Here is a 25,064-nt window from a genome sequence, read left to right as displayed (position 1 = left end):
GTGGTCAGCTCGGCCAGAAGTTGTGTTGCTGGGTTTTGGGTCCTGGAGCATCAAGAAGTGTTTGAAGCCTACAGAACGGCATGAATTACCTTTCCCTTCGTCTTTCCTCACTCTCCTGAAGATTAAATGAACCATCTCTTTACTTTTCTTTCCTCCCTGGAAGCAAGATGAGAACCCCAGCTTGGTTTATAAGGTGGGCTTGGAAAGTTTCTAGTTCATATGTAAAGTGCTTTCATCTTAAATGAGCGTATGTGGAAGGCTGCTCGGGGTGCATGTTTCAACTCAAGGCAGAAAGCATCAGCCAGTCTTTCTAGGCGTATTTCTGTGGCATGATGCTAACTTTTATAACGTGTTTTTAAAGCATTGCTGGAAAAAGGAAAAGAAGCAGACGTTTTACTAGCTGCACGCTAGGTTAACTGTGGGCTGAGCAGTGCTTCAATTAGCGGAGCAGCGAGTGAAGTCAGTGGCTGTGTCCTCTGCGACTTGGACGGAGTCGGAGTCTTTCACTTAATCATTTATAACTAATTGCAGTAGCTCTGCAAAGTCAACGCAGATCTTGGGAGTGTGCTTCTAGCAAGCAAGAAACGAGGAGCACATTTTGCTGTTCAGTGCCTTGCATGGCAAATGTGCTCAGACTCGCGTTTTTTCACTCGTGTCAGACGTGTCAGCCTGCTTTGGGAGCCGGAGCTGTGTCATTAGCTCTTTGGTTCATTAGCGGGTGGTGATGCATCATGCAGGGACAGCTGACTTCAGCTTCCAGGCTGGGTTGCGAGCCACCCTCTTCTGTGACTGCAGCAAAGCTGTGATGTGGCTCGTAAAGTAGTAAAAACACGGACTGAGGTGTGTATAAACCACCTAGTGCAAGGCTGACAAAGCTGCTGAGGTTTCTCCTGTGCTTCTGAAGCACCCGATGGCCATCATCTCGAATGAGAAGGCAAACAGGGGCCGGGACTTGAATACAACCACGGATCTGGCCCTCCAGTGACCTGCAAGGCTTTGAAGGAAGCTCTATTTAATATTTCTATTTCTATTGAAGTATCTCCAAAGCATTTGAAGAGCAACAGTACTAAGGGCTTGGGAGATGGGAGGATCTCTCTTTTCCACTTTACTTGGAAAGGGAAAAAAAGGCGCTTTGGAATTTATTTGCAGGATGAGGAGGTTCCCAGATCCTTGAAGACTTTCTGATTATTTACAGCAGCCCTCTCTGGGGCTCTTCTAGCAGGGTCTCTACCGGTCTGTGCTAGGACTGAAGAAGGAAGGTTTTGGTTCTTTGGGTTCGTGTCACAGTAGATGAAGCAGTGGTCCTAAATCCCACTTTAGCAGGCAATCCGTGTAGCCATCAAGTCAACGTAAGTCAGTGGTGTTTGTGCAGAGCAGAGGGGTTGTGTGAACAGTGCAGCCAGGGGCTAGAAGGGGTGGCTCAGAAATGCAGATGTAAATTTGTTCCACTCTGTTCTTACAGAATATGAATATCAAGGGAGTTGGTTTTAGTTATCCCCCAAAGTTTGCTCTTGTCACGCCGTGGTTGTCCATGAAGTTGTGCTTTCCTCTGCAGATCATTTAAGGGTACCAAAGGGGTTTATTGATATTCACAGAAAATTAACAGAAAAGGTATTTTTCAGATGGGATTCTTCCTTGCATCCACTCTTGGGAGCTGTGGGCACCTCAGTCCTGTCTGCACGCAGGTGAGGAGGGCGTAACAACGCGGAAATGTTTCTCCCTGGGTTTTTTGAGAGGTTTCCTCCCATCATTTTTCCTCCCCAGCCATCCCCTGATTGCATAAAGAAGATTCCAGCTCTGCGGTTCTGAGATGAACTTCTGAGCCTGCTCTGGGCCAAGGGAACGGGTATGTCTGTAGTGATACCCAGCAGCTAAGATGTGTTCTCCTCTCTTCTCCCAGTAAGAAACGAACTTCTCCCAGTTCAAACAACTGGGCATGGCTCAGAAATGGAGCTGAGCGCCGACGCTTCGCTTTCCTTTGCACAGAGCTCCAACCAGTAACTTCGTGGCTGCCTCTTCCTTCTGGAAGATGTTTGAAGCACAGATAGGAGCACATTAACGCATTTGCCAGTCCTGTCTTGTAAAAAATGCATGGAAAATCTCAGATGGGTAAAGAAGAGCACCTGAGGCTGAGGGTGGACGTCACCGGCACAGCGTGGGGCCACAGGAGCTGGGCTGGGTGCCCGGGGCCGTGTTACCTTCCTGCAGGTCCACGTCTGGAGGATCACAGCTCCTTAGGGCACGCACAGGAGCTTTATCTGGGCATTGAGATGCTGGTAAGACCAGTGGGAGTGCTGGGCAGGTGACGCTGACAGATCTGACGAGCTGGAAATGAGCTGTAGGCTCGGCATTTACTGCAGCGCTTACGGCCGCACCGCAAACTCGTGGGCCACGGAGCTTTTGGAAAGGGAACCATGTGCTGGCAGCGTTGTTTTTCCATTTGATCCGTGCCCCTGTGTTGCAATTGGGGACACGCTCCTGCCCCGTGCGAGCTGGTGTTGTTGATGTTCCTATAAATACGCTGGTGGCCGCGCTGTCATCCTCTCCCGCCCCGACCGGCCCCGCGGAGTCGCTCAGACCCATGTGCAGACCAGATTGGTCCTGTGCCGAGGAACATTTCTTAGGGCCTTCTGAGGCCACGGAGTCCCTGCAGGAGAACGCGGCCAAACCCACTGGGAGCTGGCTCGGTGCAGAACCAGAAAAAAATGAGTCCCCACCGCTCCGGTCACCAACCCCGGCCGGCTCCGCGGTGCAAAACTTCACCGATGCTGGAGGAAAACAAGGACAATCGGTTGTGCTGCCTTCTGGTGCTGTTCTCCTCCACCCGACACGTTCCCTGGGATGCAGAGTTAAGTTTTGTTCCCCACCCGTGTCCCTCGTGGAGAGCTCTCCCTCCCGCCGCCTTGGCTCGGGACGGTGCCGGTGACGCACGGAGCTCGCCGGGGGGGTCACGGTCACACCTTGTGAAAAGCAGGTGCAGCCCCGTTAACTCCAGGTGGAGGCAGAACAGCTGAAACCAGATTGAATTCCGTGCTTCAGCTTCCCTTTCTAATCCCGTATCAGGGCTAGATGGAAAAACTCCCCCAAAACAATTTTTTCACCCCGTTTATCATCACCAGGTGGAGTTACCCCCAAAAGCGATGGGTCGATGGACCCGCACGTGGCCGAGGCACAAACCCCAGCACCAGACGGGTGCCAGTTGCTACGAGGGAACTGGTGGAGGGGACTAAGAGAAGACCTCCCAGCTCAACGGAGAGGCACTTTTTTTTTTTTAAAGGGTATATAAATCAAAATTGGAAGGGGCTGGAGGGAAGGTGTGAGATTTTTCTTGTGTTTTTTTTCAAGAGTTATGTTTTTTATCCTTAATAGATTTATAATATGCAGGTCCCTTTATTTGTTTCTATAAAATTAACTAGTAAATTTAAAATGGAAAAAAGCTAGTAATAGGAACCAGGCTATCTTTGCCAATGCTGAAATGTTGCTATATTTATGGAAGGTAGACAAGGGCATTTTTCCTTCTGCCAGGTTTTATGCTGGAGTGCCACATGTTGGAGGGTTATAAAACTTTTACTAACGAGAAGTTGGAGGAATGCTAACTTTCTAATTGCACTTTTTTGTCCAGGCTGCTGTTTATTTTGGTCTTTTAAAAAATGTGATTGTAATTTTGAAGTCTGCAAGTTTTAAACGTAGGCGAGCAGTGCCTAGTAATGTGGGAAGGATATGGGACCTGGTGGTCAGAACAAGGGCTTGGGAGAGCTGGTAGCCAGCGTTCCCGTCCCTCGCTCTACTGAAGCTGATTCTGACACCATGGAAAAACTCCTCAGTGTTTGAACCCTGCAAATTTCAGCAGTCCGGGCCCAGTCAATGGGATTTCTGTCATTTGTGTGTCTGTTGAGCAAGGATTTCTTTACCACTTCCCCAAAGGGACAGCGTGCTCCTGCTGGAGAGCTCTGCCTGAACGCTGAGTCGTGCCTACGACTTCAGATATTCTTGGCCTTAAGGTCTCTCAAAAAGCAGGTTGCTGGGTGACTGTAATTAAATTAAGTGGATTAGTTCACTGTAAATGGTCAAAGAGGGATTAAAGTGCAGAAGAGCTTTGTGGAAACTTCTGGGAGTCGCTTGGTGTGTGAGGGATTAAGCTGCTTTGTGCAGAGATGGGTAGTTTCCCATTCCAGATAATTTAAATGTGTCTTTCCCTCCCTCTCTTCTTTTTTCTCATTGTCATTATTTTTTTTTTGCTATTACTTCCATGCTGTTGGAAGTGTGGCAATGTTGGAAGTTTGAAATTTCATTCTTTAAATCTAAACCATCATAAAGTGCCTTATGAGGATAAGAAATAACGCCCTGGAAACTGGGCGTTTTCTTCTCCTTCTTGAATATTTGTAAAAAATGGATTTGAGGGGGGAAAAGCAGGATTAGGGCTTTGAAAAATGCCTTCAGGTTGGGCTCCTCTCTCTTCTACCACATGTTCCTCTGAAGGAAATTTGTCACCAAAGCGCACTGCTGATTTATAAACCCCAATGACGACTTCAATGAATTCAGCTGAAATTCAACAGAAAGCCCTTTTCCAACGCTGTGTCTGCCGGCAAGATGGGCTCGTGCAATACATCACGTCGTCTTTGACAGGTACTTTGGCCCAAAGTTGCAATCCAGAATAGTGGATTATTATAATCCTTATGAAGGTATCGTAATGAAAGCAACCTGCTTGGAAAGCACGTGGCACTTGCCGTGCCGTTAATGCTGCCGGAGGATGTTAAGACCCCGGCTCCCATTTAGGGTCCCCGCGTAGGGATTTCGGAGGGGGAGCTTAGCGCACAGCTTTCAAGATGTCTAGATCTGAAAAACCCCTCCTGGCCTGATGAAAGCGATACGGCTGCATTATGGTGATTGCACACAGGGTGAGATTGCAGGCTTCCGGGCTAGCAGAGTATTCTGTTACAATAAATTTCTCTATCAGCGGTCGGGTGATCACTTTTGAGCAGCCACAGGCTTACCACGGCTCCTCTTTCGCTTTGTGCTCTACTGGTAGTGAGTAATTGCAATGTAAAGGCACAGCATGCAAAATTAAAACATTATTCTATGGGATATGCATTTAATTTGCGTAAAAGCTTTATGCAGGATCATGCTTTCTGAATTTATAAGCAGGGTTTATGAAATAATACGTAACAGGACCCGAAGATGCATATTGGGACCTAATGCATGGCAGCGCTGAGCTTTTCCGCCGGTGGCTTTTTTAGCAGGGATGTCAGGGCCGGGCACGTTTGGAGGGGGGAGAAAGAGGCTTCAAACAACCCAAACAACGGCGTGCCACAAGGGATGCTGCTGCGGCACGTCCGTTTGGATGAGCTGGAGGCGCTGGGGGTTGGAATGGCTGCGTATATTGTCTCTTATGAAACAAGCAGCAGAGAGCCAGCTGTAACACCCTCCCGTCTGCCAGCTGTGGCCGAGCCCTTGTTTGAGATGGAAATGTCAACGTTATTGAGGTCAAAGGCTCCCCTGCGGGATTGTTTTTATGGTTGGACCAACCAGGATGGATATTCCTAGCGAGCTGGTGGCGTCACGCTGCACCGGTGCTGCTGCTGAGCAGGCCGGTGACTTGTAAAATAAAACTGAACGGAATAAAATAGGTGGGATTCCGCCCAGTGCCTGGACACGTCTGATTTACCCTCATCTCTGTTGGCATGGAAGAAAACCGTACCGATAGGGGTGGGATCCTGGCTCCGCGAGGGCAATGGCAGAGTTTGTTTGAGTTTAACGGGGCCAGGATTGTGGCTGTGTGGGCTGAGCTCACGTAGGTTTTTGGTCGTGTTGTCCTGGGATCCTCTCGAGCAGTTGAACGGGAGGTGAGCTGCGGGGAGAGGGAAGGGAGGTAAAGAAAATAAGAGGCTATATAACGGTTCTTTCATGTCTTCGTTTCTGGCTCTGGTCGTACACAAAAATGAACGGGATTATGGCTGAGAGGGAAGCGTTGGCTTTGAGAAGTTCTCTGCAGTTTCCCCATTAGCCTTTAGAGGGCAGTTCATGTCCAGTAAATAACAGATTTAGGGACTTGAGTGATTTCTCTGAGTTTTGAAAGCTCAGTCAGCGAATATGGAATATTTTTTAATGTGTAATTTTAATGAATTCTCCAATAACTGCTCATGCTTTAAAAAAACAAATATTTTGTCAACCTAAAGAAGCAAGGTGAGATCAAGTTTTGATTTATATACAACTGTTTGCAGCCTTTCTAGTTTAAATGCTAAAATTGTGATGGAAGCAAATGTTGTTTATTGAGGTTGGGACAAAAAACCTTGGGAATTCACCATAGTAGAGGAGAATTATCTCATATCTGGGCTAGAAAGTTTTTTAAGTTAAAAACAAATACACACAAAGTGTTGTTTGAGTTTGGGGAGTGGGGTTTATCGACAATAATGCTATGTGATCAATAACTCCCAAAATCTCGTCTCCAAATCCCCAAGCCTCGTGCCCAGCAGTCTTATCCCTGGCGAACAACTCCTTGGTAAGAAGTAGTTTATCAACAGAAAATTTCAGCGCAAATTTAACAGTGTCAAAGGAATCTGGGTGACACGAAGGCAGCCAAATGAAATATAAGCTCTTCTGTAAAGTGATCTTCAGTGAAACTTTTCATATGGGATTAAATACCCCGTATAGTCAACATGCTTGGAGAAGCAGCAGCTATTTAATTCCGATTAATTAAAACCAGAAATAACACAATAATGTTCTTCTTTCTTCTACTACTACCCTAAAGCTCATGGATCACGGAGAAGATGATTATTCTCGAAAAAGCCATTTAGCTCTTAACAAGAAAAGGGCTGAGCCACAAAGACTAGCTTTTGACATCTGTTTTGCGGGTTTCTCATCAAAAAAACCATAGGGGTTATTCCTAAACAGAATGAAGTGTTCTTTGTTGCAAGAAGGACTTTGCTTTGTGCGTGTTTAATCTTCTGGAGGTGGAGGTACTGGTGTTGTTTGTGTCCCCCAAGAGATATGAACAATCTCATAGGGCATTTCTCTCCATTTTTGGGTTCATTCTTTAACTCCTGGGATTCTTACCCAGTCTTGCTGCCTAGGATTTCGGTACGTTGGTACCTAGCTCTGAAGTTAGCCTTGTATGCTGAAGCTGATGGCACTTTGAGTGAGCCCCTTCAGCTTCCTACTGCAAAAACATTTCTCTGTCATAAAGAACTAAACAAAACCAACAATCAACAACCAAGAAAATACCCCAAAGCGGCATAGGAAGGCTCTCAAGATACCCGTTAGTCCAACAGGTTCTTCCCAGGCGTGGTTGGCATTGCAGAGCCCATCCATAGCATGCATTCATCAGACGTGTCCTTGAGCCTGCGGTGATGGAGACCTCTCCGTTAGGCCATCCCTTGGTGTTTTTCTGTCCTTACCCTTCCTGGTATACCTAAACTTAACGTCCTGGTGTGATGCACTGCATGGGCAGGGCACAGAGCTCAGCACCCGTACGGCCCCATGAACGTGCCTTTGGCTGCATCGCAGAGCAGATGAGTCCTCGGTGCTGGTGGCATTATCTGGAGCCACTGCCGAGAGCAAGGTGTCTGTTTTACAGAGTGGCATTGGAAGAGAAGATCCGTGCCTTGGCTTCAGCTGCTGGAAGGCTGCCCGCTGCTTCGATGCCCTTGAGGTTCAGCACCTGCTATCCTGGGTTGTCCTGAGTACAGCCAAGGATTGTTTCTGTCTGCGGATCTGCTCTGCAGATCTTCCCAGGTCTCATTTAAGAGATTTACAAGCTCTCTTGCTTCAAAGCCCAGAGATGTTTTGTCCAGGACTCAGGGCTCGGGGCTTTGTCCCTTTATTCCGATGGGTCTTTGTGTGTTCCGGGCTAATCGGGACCATCTCAGATAGGTGCTTTGAACCTTACCGGCTTCTCAGAACCTTGAAAAAACCCCAAACCAGGCCGATAAATGGAAACAAAAGCAGAATCTTGAAAGGAAACTTATCTCCACAACGCCTAGCAAGGCCCAGAGAGAGGGTGTGTGAAACAGCAGCGTGGCAACTCCCACAGAGAACAGAAGAAAGGAGTTTAATCAGAGACCAAGATATGGGGGTCAGCACTCCTCCAGCTGTATAACTTCTCGAGGGTCAGCGTGGTCAAGATAAGAGCAGAGCAGAGATCCAGGACCTGATGAGCCCTCGTTCTCCCTCCCTTCCCATTGCTAACCCATCAGATGACGATGTCGGGCAGCGTTTCTCAGTATACCGGCAGCTTCAAATGGCCAGGAAAAATGAGAGTAGAAACACCGAGACGCTTCGGAATCGGCTTACGCAGCCCTTTTGGTTTGTCCCAGTGTCACCCTCCAGAACCTGGAGGGTGAGAGCCATCCGCTTTCACCTCTGGCCAGGGGATTTTGTATGAAGGTCGATCGGAACCATTGGAAAAGGGATTTCCAATTGCTGGGACGAGTTGAGCGGGGCCCTGGATCTGTTGGGGTTTGGCACCCGTTAACCAAAGCCGAGCTGTGGAGCTGTCAGAGCCACGGGCTTCAACGTGTTTGAAATACCTTGTACAACAGCGGTCCTCCTCCTGCTTTTAGGCAGCTTATCCAATTTTCAGCTTCTCCCCTCGGTGTAAATGTGATAAACACACTTTTTAATCGCATAACCGAGCTGCTTTTGATGCCTGCGTGCCGATAGCTTGTTCTGGAGGCTAGATCACACAGAAGCCTAAATCAACACTTTGCTCCATAAAGGACTTCCAAAAAAAATGGCTTTCTGTCTTTTATTGTGCAGCTGACCTGGAGGACTCGCCTGCTTGAGTCCTTTTATCAAGGCTAATGTGATAAACTTCTTCTTACAGCTCCTGGGAGAGGAGAGCGCTCAAGTCTCCATCGCTCCTTTCCCCGAGTGCCGTACTGCAGGAGCGTCCCCAAAGCACTCCAGAGGCTCAACAGTCTTCGTATCAAATGCTGAATTAACCAAGCTACTCTCCACAATGAACTCCGAGGATATAAATAATGCCGACCTTGCCTCACAGATAAGGAAAAGGAGCTGGAGTGTGGGGATGAGGAGAAATCCCTGGGTCAAAGCGAAAGCAAAAGGAGAATTGCTCGCCCACGCTTGCACGCTCGATGCTGAAAATTTGTATTTGTGCAAACCTGATGGTTGGGAATATTGTCAGGGGGTGGTTAGCACGGGGTGAACTGAGGTCTAAGAATCATTTTTAGGGAAGGAGGAGAGGTGGAAGGGTGAAGCAAAGGCTGTGCAGGGTGGTGGGGGAGTGCAAGCTCCTTGCACGCTGCATTTTCAGAGTTATTTTTCTAATGGCCAAGCAGCGAGTTAAAAAAAAAAAAAATCATGTTTTTGGGCCTCATTTCCTGTGCTGATGGTGAACTTTGTCAGACAAACCTCTGACAAATTGTTTTCTCTGATAACCAGTTAACACCAAGGAAGCAGATAGGCAAAAACTCTTATCATCTTGACAAGCGACTGGGTTTTAGTTAAAACTGAAAACAGAAGCTGTGTCAGCGTGTTGAGTTTACACCTTGCAATAATAATACATGCTTTTATCTGATCTGAGGGGGATTTTATAACTTTCAAATGGATCTTTGGCCGGGAGCCAGCCCTACTGTCATTTTTTATTAACTTTCTTTTTTTCTTCCCCCGTAGCCAGTCTGCTTTTTGTAATATTGTTGAAGGAATATGTAGCCCATTCCTGGGGATATTGTGAAACGATATTTTAAAGTTCCGTGTCTCAGCCCATTAGAGGGGTCTATAAAACAATCACAGCAGCCAATGTGCAGTAACTAATCAAAACCACCGAAGCTAACCACAGCGGTACTTCAAGCCCTTTTAAATAATAAAACCTCTTCTGCCGTGCCTTATCTACCGTCTCATCAGGAAGGAGCTAATTAGATTCTTCTCAAAAGTAAATATTGCCAGTTCATCGGTGGGTGGAGGTGACGGGAGGTAAGACGCGCTCGCTGTCAACATTGGCAAACCGAGGCAGAAAACAAGACAAAGTTGTAAAAACCCTATAAAAAGCTGCTTGAGTTTTAAAGGAGCTCGCTCCCGTGTAGGTGGTATCAAACCCTTCCCTTGTGGGGAAGGCAGAGCCTGGGGGGGACACGGGGTGGGATTTGGGGCTGTGGGTAAGGCAGCTCCTGGAATTCGGGGCCACCACGTCTCTCACATCTCCTATAGCATGGCCGGGCCGTGGGCTTGGTCCCTTGTGGTGGCTTTCTTGTACTGCGATGCCTTCTGGGTGTGAATTCCCGCTCCGAAGCTCGCAGCAGCATTTTTGGGATGCACTGGCAAATCTTGAGGACTGGTATTTAGGGCTTTTCTATGGCAGGCTTGAAGGTAAGCCCCCCACAGCCACGTAACGAAAGGTTGGGCACGTGGTGGAGTGGGCGTGCAGGCAGTGTAAAAGAAGTGAATGGCTTGGGGGAACATAGATAATAATAATAAAAAAGAAGTGCTTTTCCCCCCTGCTCTTTTGATCCTCTGTTAAAAAAGGGATGGCAGTAGGAAGATCAACGTTTCCAGTTGAGTTTGGCCAACAAAACCTACCGGCTTCTCCTCCGAGGGATCCCACACCAAGGGGCAGCCCCAGGTCCTCGTCCTGGCCCCTGAAGGCTGCAGGGGGAAGGCTGTAGCCAGAGCCAGGACCTTGCTGCTCTTTGGGGACTGGGATTTTGGCACGTGGGCATGCAATTCTCACTGGGTTTGGGGCAGGTTTCAGCTCCGTGTTATTGCTGAACCCAACGTTGGCTACGAGCAGGCGTTGGGTTTCTTCACTTTCCTTTTTATTGTCACGTTAAGCGGAGAGCCGAGAGATTGATAGTCTCGTATAATGGAGGTAATTTTACAGAATAATACAAAAATGCACTTGCTTTCATGTAAACCACACCAAAAGGTAAGGGGATTTTTTTTGTTTTATTTTTGTCCCTCGAGGGCTTTTCTCCTCCCCCATAGCCCCGGGTTCCTCCGTTTTCAGAGGGCACGCTGGAGTGTCGCCTCTGCTTTGATGTGGTTTCTAAAGTGTGCCTCTTCATTGGGCTCCCTACAGATGCCTTTATGTGAAACAGAACATTAAAATCCAAATGTGCCTGCTCCACAGGTCGTTTTTCATCCTTTATGGGCGACGTCAAAATATATTGCAGGGTTGTTCTGCTGCACCCCCGGCCCAGGAGGGAGAGGGCTCGGGAGGTGCGGGGAACGAGACGGGGGTGGGAGCGGGGGGGGTTCCTTGGCGGTTAAGCCCAAATTTCTCCCGAGTTGCTTCCTCTGGGCCTCTCCCCAGCTCTCTCTTTCTCTCCAGGTGAAACCGAAACCTCGGTGACTTCACCCAAACCCGCCGAAGTTAAAGCAAATTTGATATTTCTCACTTCTAGGTCACTTCAGTCCATATTGTTTCCTGCCAGGAGTGGGGGCGGGGGGGGGGGAAATGCCCTGCTGTTAATGGAAAAGCAATTACTGCTTTTTTTTTTTTTTTTTTCTGGCACTTCCATCGTGTCCCTCCAGTGTCACACCTAGGTTATGGCTCTGCCTCGAGCGCCGCCGCTCGCCGGTAGCCTGCGGGCTGCTTGCTGAGCAGAACGGGCTGCTGGGGGCTCTTTGGGTGAAAATTACTTGGAAACCTTTTCTTATTTACATTTTTTTTTTCGAAATTCCTAGAAGTAAGTTGCCTTTGATAGGCTGGAAGGCTTTGAAGGCATCGGGAGCGTCTCTCCGGCAGCTTTTTGTGCACCTCTAGGAGGTGTGGGTCACGCGCTTTTACTTTCCCATTAGGTCCCAGGACTTTAAATCAGGTCAAAATGCTTCTCTTGATCAATTTTTGTTCGTGAACCAAACTAAAACTCTGCAAAATGCAAAGTGTGGTGTTTGAATGTGGATGTTGAACTCTAGGTCTAGAGCAAAGGCTCTTCCTAGGACAGGTTTTCTTGACTTTGGGGTTTTGATTTGGATCTATTTTGCTGGTCAATAGATGCTACCCTGCACTTCTGTGCGTCTCTGGAGGAATGCAGTAATACCTCCTGCTTAAAAAGGGTTCAGAAAGAGACTGGGGAGCAAGCTGCTGTGCCTTCTGAGGACATCTGCCGGGCCCTCAATTAGACAAATTCTGCATCCAGCCTAAAACGCTGCAAGTTGCATGCTCAGGGCTGAGACAGCGAGTTCAGAGCTAACGGCAGCATCCTTCTGAGTGTTAGCCCGGATTTTTCTTCTCCCACGGCCACTTTTTCCTTCTGTGATCTTGCTACGCCCCGTTTAATGATCCGTGTAAAGTTCAATGTTTTATGTAAAACTTTGCGTTTTCCCAGTCTTTCATTTCTTCTCTTTCTAAAGGAAAAAAGATTACATAAATTTAGGAGATTTTAATGAGTACAGCGGGCTGGCTTTTGGTGCAGTTTGCAGTGGATTCAGTGTTATAACTTCATTACGCTTCAGTTGAGTAACTTATGTCATAACTGGGTGTATCTGAGAGGAGAATCGGGCCTCGGATCTCTTTGTTGTGTGGGCTTCAGAAGGACCAAGCGCTTACTCCCCTTTTTGAAGTCCTAATTCTCTTTATATGGTGTCGCAACGTCTTTCTATAGAGTTGTGCCTCTGAAGTTAGAGATTTCTAATGCAAAAACCACCCCTTTTCCCCCACTGCTTCAAGTATTGACGTTGCGAGCAAAATTAGGATTGAGCAGTGTTAACGCAGGCCTTTTCCTGTGGCTTTCTTGCAGAAATCCCTATTGTTGAGGCTCATCCCTTAAGAGATCTCTTTAATATGCCTGCTTGGTAGTCCCCTTGCTTCTCTCCGAAGTGTTTGTAGTAAATTCAGCGCTACTACAGCTTTACAACCACTAGAGGTCAAGATTGCGCTATTGCACGCCAAGGGCTGTAACGCTTCGCTCCCTCGCTCCTTATCCTGCCGTAGCCGTGGCCAGTGTCAGATTAAAAGGTGTAATTTTATTATCAATCGCCGTGTTTGGCAATTAAGCCGACGCCGATCGGACGTGAAGGCGCGCAGAATGGGAAGGAGACTTTGCCTTACGGAGTGATGGAGCCCAGTGGGTTTTGCAAGGCTGGAGATATCCGCGCCGGGCTTGTTTTTAATATTCTTCAGATCTAGGAGCTGCAGGAGTTATCTGGCTCTGGGGTGTTTCTTCCAAGGGAGGGATTCAAAAGAGAGCTGAGCTGAGAGCGGCTGTCAAAATAAAACTCACTCATAAATTCTTTTTGTGGGCTATTAATACTTTTAAGCGTTTACACGGAAATCATTCTGAAGGTTTGTGCTCTAGATAGAGACTTCTACTGCATGCTCTTCAGGTAGTAAAAGTAATTAGTGCTTTTTTTGGGGGTTCCTTGCTTCTGATCTCTGCTCCTTCGTGGTTGTTTGCATTGCCCAAATTGCATTCTGAGCTGGTAGAACTTTGTGCGCGTCCGTGCCCTCGCTATTGCCATCCCTTTGTATCCTTGAAAACGTAGCCCACTTGAATTACATTTTCTACCCCCTTTCTTCTTTCATAACACTGTTGCAAAACCAGCACATCATCTAAGGGCCTAGTGTTTTGTCCAAGGTGGTTTTGCTGACACCGGTATCTGCAGTACAGCTTCTGGAATTTCGTCTCCCTTCTGAAGTCGGGCAGGGCTTTGGTTCTTGTTGTATGGGAGCAATGAAATGCTCGGATGCAGGTTTGGTTAGAATTGTAAGGGAATTGTTAAAAATACAGTTTATAGTAAAGACTGAAAATAATACATTTGCGCATTCTTTTTCAAAAAGAAACTCGTGCTATCCAAAGGAACTTTTTCAGGGTGAAATCTGGATGATTTCCATACATCTTTCTTCATATACACATAAAATTATAGAAAAAAATGGGAGAGTTTCTATAAATCGCGTGTATGTATCTGCATAGATTTCAGGTTTTTTAGTTTCTAGCTAGAGCAGAGCACAAGCTCCCACGTGCAGAACCACTGCGTTTGCTGGCCTGGCCTTTTCCCCGTGTCTGGGATACGATTTGGCACTTGGAGCACGAGCCGCAGCTCTGCGCCGTTCCCCCTTCCTGCACTCGGGTTTGAAGCTCGCGTTCAACCCTCGGACAATTGGGGCTGAGCAATTTGTCCCGTCAAATATTGTGCTCGGTAACAATGAGTGGGTTTTTGCAGCGGATCTCATGCACCAACCTCTGCTGCAAACAAAGCTCGCAGCGCGCCGAGGGAGCCGCACCGCGTCCTCGCGTTGTGCACGGTGAATCGCGGGCGCTTCTCCCAGCGAGGGCGTTTTTTGCTCGAATACCTTTTACAGATCGTTCTGTAAATCAGCAGCGTACAATTAAGATCTCCTGGGGTACCACAAAAATGCTTTCAGGAACCTCTGGGGTCCAGATGTGGAATGTTTTGTGCTGACACGGGTTGAAAAGAGGAACAAATCCAACGGTTAAGTACGTCCTTTAATTTAGCCTGTGACAGTCACCACATGGCCTATGGGCTAATATTTCTGCATCTGTGCTGTAAATAGATCAATATGGCAGTATGATGGGTTTGGCATTTTGATTTGTGAAGAGTCAGAATATTGTTTGTATTGTTGCATAATCCCTGGAATGGTTTTGAAATTAATCTTCTGTTTCTCTGGAATATCTGGGTTAGGAAAAACACAACGTTTCGAAGTTCCATTAAGCGTGTGTTTTATTTTGTCTCATTTGTCGTATTTCATGACTGATTGCATCTTTTGGCTGAAAAATAAATACGGGGATGCTATCATAAAACTCGAAATCTGCTTTTTTTCTAGGCACAGCAGCAAAGAAACCTGGACAATATTGTATCACAGCATCCCAGGATAAGCGGGGGAAAAAAGTCCAAGAAAGAAGTCTGCGCAAGCTCAGATTTGGAGGTAAAGACCACTAGCCCCATGTCTGAGCAGGATTCGGGTATCCTGGATGTTGAAGATGAGGATGAGGATGAAGAGGTAACTGTATACCATCAAACCCAGGAGAGGGACAGCTCGGGGGTGATCAGTAGCGTCTCAGTGCTTGCACCCGGCTCAGCATTTTGTGTCCCCAGGCAGCGCAGAGATGCGGAGGAGGCTGCAGAGCGTGGGTGCCTTTCAATATTGGGTCATTTCTCTGAATTCTGTGATTCTATTTGTTTTCCACTGCTGTCCTTACCCTTGTTAGCAGACTCAGCAGAGATGCCACACGTGACAGGAGAGCAGAATGGCCCCTGAGTTTTGTCCTGCAGCTCCCCCGCTGCCTTTCTGTGCCCTTTTCTTACCTGGGGATGCATTTTGGTTTCTATCCTGAAGCCTTCATTTACAAGAAGATGAATTCCTGCGTAGGGCGCGAGATGTTTGGTCTCATCTGTGAGCGTGTGTCTCGTGGCAGAGGCGCACTTGAGAAGATTTGTGTTGGGATGGGATTTTTTTAGATGCAATTACAATTCCTTGCTGTGTTTCTGTCACTGTTTCCTCGGGCTGGCATTTCATTTATGCAGCAATTTCTGATGCCTCTGCAGTCGCTGCAGGATGCCGGTACCTTTCACGGTTACATGTGAAGCATCTCTTTGACCACTTTGGTTCTTTTTTCTCCTGAGCTGGAGGGTAATGGATGTCGTGGAACATCTTGGATTCGTGCTGCTTGAAATGCAGGAGTCTGTCCCTCTGTTTCAGGAGAGGCAGTGCAAAGACACTGGCAGGGAATTTGGGCCATGAGGTGCTGAGCTTTTTGCTGCCTTCTCCCTTTCTCATCCTGCACTCTTGCCCTGGCCCTTTCAGCAAGTTCCACCTGCCACGCTGGATGCTTTTTCCCTTTTTGCTGAAGCCCCTGTTACATCAGGAGAACGATCTCAGCCACAACCCGTAACTGTGCCGGTCCGTGTGCGTTGCCCTGAGCAAAGAGGATGAAGAACAAGCTTCAGATGTTTGCACTGGTGCGGATTTCCCAAGTGGTTCTGTGCTCGTGGCCTGCCTTGTTCCCAGAGGTTTGGTTCTGTTCCTTCCTCTTCATCTCTGTGGCACTTCCACGGCAGACACGGAGGTGGCCACTTGCTCACGGGGACCCGGTGGTGGAGCACTGCTCAGCCCCCGTGCCCTGCTCTGAAACCCCCGGGCTGTGGGATTTCCCCTGCCTCAGAAGGGAAATAGAGCCAAAGAAAAACGAGGGGAAAAGGCACGGTTTGGGCAAAGAAGCACTGATTTGGTTGTCCTGGACCTCGGTGGTGACGGTTCCATCCCGCGCTAAAAATCTCCCACTCGCCGTGGGTGCTCGGAAGCAGGATCTGTGTGAAACGTGGTCCTTGGCATGTGCCAGGCTTCAGCCCCACTAGCCCGGAGAGGCAAGATATTAAGGAGGGAAGGTCTTCGAGTCATAATTTATATAGCACGGCTGGAAGAAACCTCCTGACTAACGGAGTGGAGCTACCTCGTGTCCGTGCCAAGGACATCCCATCTCGTGGTGCGGGGCAAACCAGGCTGGCAGCGAGCAAACGGGCTGGGTGTGGGTGGGATGGGGCTACCAGGGGGCTACCAGCGGGGGCTACTGGGGGGCTACAAGCCTGGAGAGCCCCGGTGGCAGCGGGGCTGGAGCTGCTGTCCGTGGTGATGAAATGGGACGGGCGGCAGCAGCGCCGTGAGCCCGCTCGGCTCCGGCAGGGCTGCGGTGCCTGCAGAGCCCCCAGCACAGACACCCGGCTCCTCCCCAGGTTCTTAACCCCCTGGGATCGTCTCCTCCTGGCAAAGAAAGTAGTTTGTTTGTTTGTTTGTTTGATTGATTATTTTTTTATTTGAGTACAAACGGATCTCTGGAAGCGGAGCCCTAAATCTGGCGTGGTGTGCCTGGGGGTGGCTCAGCTCAGCAGCTGGGCGCCCACCCGGCTGCTCGCCCCCTTCCCTGACCCCACAGGCAGGGTGAGGGGGCTGATCAGAGGGGCAAAAGCAGAGAGCTCGTGGCGCAGCTGTAAAGAGAGTTTAATAAGCAAAGGGAAGAAAGAAACCCTACAAATGAGGCAAAGGTGATCGCTGACCACGTCCCACCAACAGATGGGTGCGCAGGCAGTCTCCAAGCAATGGCCAATTTTTGGGGGGTAAAAAAAAACCACACACACCTCCTCCCTTCCCCCGTTTCGTTTGATCATGATGTTCTGGGGTAGGGAACATCTCTCTGGGCAGTTAAGTAAAATGAAGTAGAATAAGTAAAATTAACTCCATCCCAGCCCAAATGAATATAGGGGTAAAATCCTAATGCCAGGTGTAAAATCCTAATGCTAGGTTCTTTGGCAGGGTATGTCCGTGGCGGCAGCCCAATGTCAGTATTGCTGATACTTACACCCAGCTTTCCATCTTCTAGCATGACCCCTTCTCCTGCTTATCTCTGTGTAGTGACAGAGGCAGAGTTAGAGTACAGTTAAGGCAAAGTTGGAGGCTGCCAAGTTAATCCTAAAATTGTTCGTGGTAGGCGTCCTGAACCGCGTCCGGTTCCCTGCCCAGCCATGCTCTGAGCCTGGAGGGACACAACTGCTGCAAGTGGGCACGTGTTGTTTGCCGTGCCCTGCCCCTCACCCTTTTTCTTCTCAAGAAAACGTGGAATAATACTGATAGGAAAACCCAGAAAAAGCAAAGACAGCGCCTTGGAGAATGAGGTCAGCAGCCAAGTAAAGACACGAGCCCGAAGCATCCGAAGAGCACACTGGTGGCTTTTGCTCCTGACCTGACACAGCCAAAAATCCCAACTGCAGGTTTGGGTTTGGAAGACGGTCAGTGATGGCTGGGGAGGGAAGGATGAGGGGTGCATGCACCTACTGCTATCCAGGGCTGAAAACGGGATGAACCTCGAAGCGTTTCTGATTAAGGTTTTGGCAGGAGAGCTCCCGATCCTGGTCCCTAGGCCAGCCAACTCTGGAAAAAGTGGGTTTAATACAATATTTTTTTTCCCTTTAGGAAATATCAGAGGCCCTTCAGCAGGCTGTGAGAAGGAGTTCTCCACCTGGGGTGGATGAGCTCTTGTAGGGATCTCACAGCTCCTCACGCATACGGATCTTCGTATTCACCATCCCTCCCTTCGTGCAGCAGAATTCAGAGGAAAAGGCTCGAAAGGGACAAAAAGCAAAAGAGTTCTGCTTATACGGTTAAAAGCATCGTTATGTCGATCCTTCTCTCTCTCGGGGTAGCTCAGGGGAGCTCTGCCAGCTACGTTCAGGAGGAGCAATCGGAGGCGTGGTGCTCGGCTCTGTGCCAGGTCTGCATTTCGGAGGCGTCGCAGCCCAGACGTGGCCCACGCGAGCGCAGGCACCCCGCGGGGTGGGAGCTGCCACCGTGATCAGAGCAAGAGCGTGGGCAGAGCTGGAGAGTGAGCGGGGAGAAGACTCAAATTGAGTTTTTATGAAAGTCAGGAGGCAGAAGGAGGATCAGCCTCTCACACTGAGCAGCTCCACGGGCTGTTCTGTCTGTGCCAGCCGCTCCCTTTGTAGTAAAAAGCATCCAGAAAACTACAAAGCTCGTCCAGATTCTTCTCATTTCCAGTGCTTTTCCCTTTGTGATCCTGGGGAGTACATCAGGACAAACTCGCCTGCATTCTCATGTCTTCTGGTCCCCCAAAAGGCTGGCCAGGTGTCCGTGAAGTGGTCGGGTAGAAGTGGACTCCCTGGTGCTCCTCTGGGGGAGAGGGGAGGCTTTAAGGACGGACACCGAGCTGCAGAATAACAGCCCCTGGGCTCCTGTTGAAGAGCAAATCAACAAACTCCAGACGGTTTTCTGTTCAGAGAGGGAGTTTGGCGCTGAGGACATCAGCAGGTGCGAGGTGTAGCCAAAACTCGTCATGCTCCTGGCTTTCTTCCAGGTGGCCCTGGCTGCAGGAATCGGTTGTAATTCTCGCGGTGAATGTCCTCGATCTCTTCCCAAGTTTTGGGAGCTAGAACAGGGACCCCGGAGAGTTCCCTTGACGTTCCCTGATAAATGGCTGTGTTGGGTGCCATCAGCCGCCAGCTTCTGTTCGCTTCCACGAGTAATTGCACAAAAAAACACGTCTTGGACACGGAGAAAAACCTTTCTATTTCCAGACAGAGCTGTCTGCCTGCTGTCTATAACGTCAGCCCGGGTGAGATCAGTCTGCAGGGCGCTGTGGCTGCTTCCAATGTTACACAGTCTGAGCATCCTCTGGACCGTGCGAAGACGTTCAGTTTTTCCCAAAGGTTAGGACGTGGCAAGCGCTGGATCAGAGGACGCCGAGGCCACGCAACGTGTAGCAGAGCTAAACCACAGCTGGTTCTGGGCAGCAAGGGATCAAAAAGCTTCCAAGCTGCCAGTAGCCAGAGACGAGGTGAGGTTTGTTGAAGGTGCACAGAAGCAACGTTTCCTTCTGCCGTTAAGGTTTGTTGTTTAAGGTGAGCAGACACTTTCTGCACTGAAAAAAACTGTGGGTATCGTGTGCAGGGACCCAAGCTGCTAAATATCCTTGGTTGGGCTTGCGCCTTTGTGGCTGCACCCCTGAACCCTTGTGCTTGGGTCAGTGGTTCATCACCGAATGATCCATCAGACAGCTCATAAACACTTCTCTTGGGTTCCTTCTGTTCAGGTCTGGATTCTTTTTTCCTTACTGAAAGAAGAACAAATCTGTGTGTTGGTGTCGTGTCTTTACAGCAAAAAGTAACAAGGATCAGAGATTCGCACCCTTGTACCACACCTTCGTGTAAAGCCAGACCAGAGCATCCCTCACCTCAGACTCACGTTGATGTCAGCTGCAGATGAGCACTGAAAACGTGGCTTGAATGGGTTAAACTTGCTACAGCCAGCGTTTAACCCAAATGAAAGAGTTCTTGCAGAAAGAGAGGGTTTGGCTGTTTACAGAGACTGACAGGTCTGCCTGCGCTCCCAGCACCGGGAACGTGCTGGATGCAGAGTTTGGGAGTGAGGTTTGTGGAGCTGATGTTTGCGGAACGGGAAAATTCTGGACAAGATGAATAAATTCTTTGTTCTGCAAATTAAAAGGGAAAAGAAAAAAAAAAAAAAGATGAGGCAGAAGCGGAGATGTCAGGGGAGCAATCAGTTCTGTTGTTGAGGGGGCTTCTAGTTCCCATCGCCGAGTTTCCAAAATCAAAGGTTTGTTTTGAATGCTGGTAATGCAGCATTGGCTAGGAAAATGAAATCGCTGCTGAAGGAGACGTGCTCAGTCTGGATGATGAGATATGTCCATGTCCCATGTTCTGTACATTTTAGGGCTGCTTTTCCTTAGGAATTGCACTGTGGGTTTGTGCTCTGCAAAATCTTAGCACAGGCTTTGCTCTCGGGTGCGTGTCCAGGCTTTGCGCATCCGCCTCTGATGGCTCTCTGACGAGATGAGGAATTATTGATGTCTCAGATATTAACTCTGCAGAAGAGTCCAGCCTATTTTATTTTTTCGTGAGCGTGTGTGTGGGCTTAAAAGTTTTTGCAGAAGATCAGAGGCTGTGCAAATGTTGCAGTCTGCTTTGAAAGAATTTCTCTGGGGGAGTAGGCTCCGTTTTTGGCAATACCCTGATTTCACAAATCTTTATCAAAAATATTTCTCCGTGGACCTTGTTCAACTAGCGCCCCGAATCCAAGAGGAGCGAAAACGTTTGATCCTGAATTCAAATTTGCAGGAAAATATCTGCTTTGATGGTGTTGTGAAGGGATGACGGATCGCTCCTCCCTCACAAGAGCCCAGGGTGGACTCGGGGCCAGCTTCCCCACGCTGCTGGTGGTCGCCAGAGGATGGCTGGGTGAACTTGTACCGGTGCTTCTCTGCCTGCTTTGGCCATCTCTAGTGTTGCCATCAAGGATTTGTGAGCCAGAGGTGTTTTACAGACTGGGGACCAATTCATTTAATGCTGTAGGAGTGCCCCAAGGCGCAGCCTGCATCCCAAGGAGTCCCCACGCTAGCAAAACCCAGGTCTGGGAGCTATTTAGGGAGCGTTGGAAGGCCTGGGAGGCTGTAAATGGAAAAGAAACGAGCAGGAAGATGTGATAAAATCGGTATAGACACAATAAAAGTGCTGCCTAGCGTTTGCAGTTGTCAAATAGAGCTGTCTTTAAAAAAGGCAAAAGCAGGAGCTGGCGGTGAGCCGGGCGCTCGGTGCTCTGCTGGCCCCGGGTTCAGCTGCAGCCCTGCTGGGGCTGTTCAAGAGGCAGGTTCTGCTTGGGAAGGGTTATTTGGGCAATGCCAGCCCTGTCCCCTGCTCGGGAACCTTCCCAGTTCCCAGGAAGCCAACTGCCCAGCTGTAAGAGCCGCTCAGGAGGCACAACGAAGGGCTTCGTGCCCGGGAGGCAATGGAAGCCCAGCAAGACGTGAGCCAAACCCCAATAAAGCTGTTGGCTGCCTTGTCCCCAGTGAGCCAGCACTCTGCTCCCCCTCCCTGCCCTCCTGTGTCACCACCGCTCAGGAACTGTGCAGTTTTGGGGTCTGGGAATGATGCTGGTGGTGTCCCTGTGCCCCTTCACCATCAATTTGCCTCATTTCAGCTCTTAGCAGGAACCCACGCAGCGTTTCCTTGCACGGAGGGGATTCCTTAACAGCGCCATGCTGACATTGTACAGGAGGCTTTTGAACAAAATCCCCGGCTTTCCCTTTCCAGCCCATAACTCCTGCACAACCCTGCTTGGAGCCATTGCTTTAGATGAGGACCGCTCGCCCCGGGCGCTTCGGGCAGCGTTGATTGCGGCTTGCACGTCCTCATCCAGCTCGAAACTTCTCTGCTTCATCCTACCTCCTTCGTAGCAGAAATGCCTCTTAAGCGTAATTAAAAATAAACATGTTTCCCAGGCCTGTCCATTGGTCCCTTTCATCTTTCTCCCCTTTTTTCCACCGCATGTCAACAGAACACTCCTCTCCTCTCTGGATTTTGGGGGAGAAGGAGGTTTGCTTTAGCTTTATGCCGTGGCCAACAAGCTTAATGTTCTGTTGGCTTGAACAGCTCCAAAGGACACGAGCTTCTTGTATGCAAATTTTCCCTCTGATCTTCCTCTCCCCCTCCCTCCCTCCATCCCACCCTTCAAAAATTCACTTCCTTGTCCCTCTGCAAGACTCGCTGTTGCTGTTGAAAGGCGGTGGAGTCTGTGTGGCTTCTGCTTTTTTTAAAAAAAAGAAAAGGAAAAAAAAAGAAAAAAGAATTTGTGTTTTTAAAGGAATCAAACTAGAAATGTAGAAAATATATAAATATATATTTGTCATGTTGCATAGGTACCAGAATAGGTTGTGCCAGGATGCTTGACTTGTAGTTAAGCCTGTGGTCCAAGTGAAATCTCTGCTGAGCTGACTAACGGTGCAATGTGATTTTGCAGGGAAGTGGAATCACAGCAAGAGTGAAGTGAATATTTTCTACTGTCAGAAACTTTAAAAAATGTACAGATTTGTAGACAGACAGCAATAATGACTAGTTCTTACATCCCTGAGATCTCGGTGTCTCTGTCAGCCATGCACACCTTTGGGGTGCGCGTAGCTCCCCGTGATACATCACACTTGCTCTTTGCTTTAAGGTTTCACGCTGACCTCCCGCTGTCTTTCAGGTGCCTGGGGCCCAGGATCTGGTGGACTTCTCGCCTGTGTACCGATGCCTGCACATCTACTCCGTCCTGGTGAGTGAATCCGTGCGGCGAGTGAGCCTGGGGCTGACACTTGGGATTAAATAAGAGGTTGGAGAGCTGCTCCTCGTGGCGCTGCTGCCTGGAAGGAAGTGGTTGCGAACCGTGCGTGAATGTGCACCGAGCTAGGAAGTGCCTTACCTGGCGTGGAAAGGAGGCCAGTGCCTGCAGAGCTGGATTGATTCGGGTAAAAAACACACAGTTACTTCATACAGGCCACAGAAATATGAGGGGATGCTTGCTGCAGCTATTGCAGGCCTCGGGTTTCTAACAGGCCAGATGCATATTTCTTGGTCACACAGTTTTCCTGGAAGAGTTCTCCTTTGACCACAGAAACTTCGTTGTTCGGTGCAAATGGAGGAGTTGGGGAGAGAAAATGATTTTAAATCTATTTCTTGTTGCACTGAAGAGAAGTTTGTCACCCTTGAAACACTGTTGAAGGGGGCCAGATGTGCTCCTCTCCTACCCACTGTGTCACTTCCAGTTTCCCTGATATTTAGGCTCTTTCTCTGTTGCGTGCACAGGAAAATAAGGTTAAACTGAAGGTTTTGTGTTTGGTTGCTGGCTGTGCAGTGCCGTGCTAGAAAGTGCTCTCTCTGAGCATTGCCACAGTCTCGGGAACTTGTCAGGAGAGCTCCCAGCACTGCGGACACGAATTCTCCCAGGAATTACAAACACATTTTCACATTTCTGTTGATTTGCTCAAAACAAGGGCAGACCAGATGGCCTTTTGTAGCTTACACTTCCACTTTTAATTTCTAAGATGCCCTCAGCTTACGAGTCTTGCAGCCTACAAGTCTACCAACCGAGGGAACCTGTGCTCTCTGCGTCTGCTCCCCAACGCGGGCAATGACGTCTGCTGCAGAGAGCGAGCTTTCAGAGCGCTCTGCTCCTGTGGTTGAGCAATCTGAAGCCCAGGCAGTACATGAAAGGAGTACTCTGTTAGCAGCTTTCCTCCCTTTCCACAGCGGAGCCAGGCTTGAGAGAGAATTGTTTTTTAAGGCACTTCTAAAGCCGGGCTCTCCAGCAATACATACGAATGAATTTGCAAAAGGAAAAGAATTGTCATAAAAAACATTTCTCTAAAATCTTTTTGTGCCCTCATCTGTTAATAATTATGTCATTTGGCTACGTTGCCGTGATCTTTTGGTGGAATGAAAAAGTTAACCTCCCCAAAATGTGTTACTCTGTTTATCTTGGACAAAACCTCCTGCTCAGAAACGGCGCTGGAAGCCCGGTTCAGGGAGTGTGCTAATTGAAGATTACAACTGGGCTGAAATGCTTTGTGGATTTCAAAGTGTCACTTTATTTGGAGAAACTTCAGTGAAGAATATGTCTAAGGAAAACAGGCTCAGAAATCCTATTTGTGTAGCTTACGTGCAGTTTTTTTACTGCAGGGTTATATGGCTGCCTGTTTATGCATAGAGCTCTTATGGGAGGGACGAGGAGTTCTCGCTGATGGGTACAGCAGTTGTTTTGTGCGGTGGAAATTGTCTTTTTTCTGCAGTTTTGTGGGCTCAAGGCTTAGAGGAGCACTGGGTTTTGTTGTCTTGTTGCTTTACTTTTCTGCCTTGGATAGCAGTTGGCTGTGTGGTCCTCCCAGGTGTTTTAGGGACAAGCTACAGAAACCAGGCTCCGTGGCCAGTGCTTTGCAGGAGAGGGTTTTGTCCCCATCCCCTGTCCTGTGCCGAGATCACTCCATCTTTCTGCTCCTACTCTCTCTCCTTTTTCAGTCAAAAGCCCCACTAATGAGGAAAAAAATAAAAAAAAGCAGAGCTCTGAAGGTGTATGGGGAAGACAGGAGCAAGAGACGAAGGCAACTAACCCTAGGAAAGGCTCCTGAAAAGAGCCCTGCCCTCTTTCTGACCCGTGATTGAATCCCGCGCTGGCTTTCTAGGCCCAACCGGAGTTGAACAATGTCAAAGATCCAGCAAACGTCGAGGGAAACGGCCACATCAGTGTCAGGCGGAAGGATCATAATGTAATAGTTACCAAAAAATCCTAATATTTGTCATTTACAATAGCGTTATCTAAATGCTTGGCCTGCAGTTAAAAAGGCCCACGTTGAATAAACATTGAGATATTTATTATTTTTAGTGAAATCGACCTTCCAGTCACCTCGGTTTTATGGCTGTGCTGCTTATAAATTCCCAAAGGATTATTTGAAAAATCCTACTCATATCTGCCAGCCTTATCAGCAGGGCAGGAGTTCACATATTGTAACACGAGGTCAGCCTTCGGTCATGGTCTTACAGACGGGGCCAGGCACCTGTAAATCCTTCCTTCAGCAACCAAGGCGAAGTACAATATCAAACAGGCAAGGAGACTTTTCCAGGAAGCGCTGAACTTTCTCAGGAAGGGCAGAGGAGGGGGAAAGAAAGTGAACAAGGGTCAGGCGGTGGTTAATTGAGAGCCGGGCCTTGGCGCGGCCGCGGCAGCGGGAGGACAGGCCCCGATGGGATGCTTTATGGGACTATTCATCGGCGATTCCTTTTCGTGTGGGAAATGGCCCGGCTGGCGGTGTCTT

At 48.7% G+C, this 25,064-nt stretch overlaps 1 protein-coding gene across 9 annotated transcripts in view; it reads left to right on the top strand.

The window, feature by feature from the left end:
* Positions 1-25,064, top strand: part of EXOC6B (exocyst complex component 6B) — a 266,143-nt gene that overhangs the window by 106,235 nt on the left and 134,844 nt on the right. For 7 of the 9 annotated variants that reach the window (XM_068679491.1, XM_068679494.1, XM_068679493.1 and 4 more), the window contains 2 exons: positions 14,741-14,917; positions 22,463-22,531. In XM_068679491.1, the coding sequence (XP_068535592.1) occupies positions 14,741-14,917; positions 22,463-22,531 (246 nt within the window). The remainder of the gene's footprint in view (positions 1-14,740; positions 14,918-22,462; positions 22,532-25,064) is intronic. The other 2 variants (XM_068679495.1, XM_068679497.1) reach the window with 1 other exon arrangement.

The sequence above is a fragment of the Anas acuta genome, chromosome 4 (assembly GCF_963932015.1).
Source record: "Anas acuta chromosome 4, bAnaAcu1.1, whole genome shotgun sequence".
NCBI classification, from domain to species: Eukaryota; Metazoa; Chordata; class Aves; order Anseriformes; family Anatidae; genus Anas; species Anas acuta.
The sequence above is the reverse complement of the archived record's forward strand: the minus strand, read 5'-3'. Positions and strand labels throughout refer to the sequence as shown.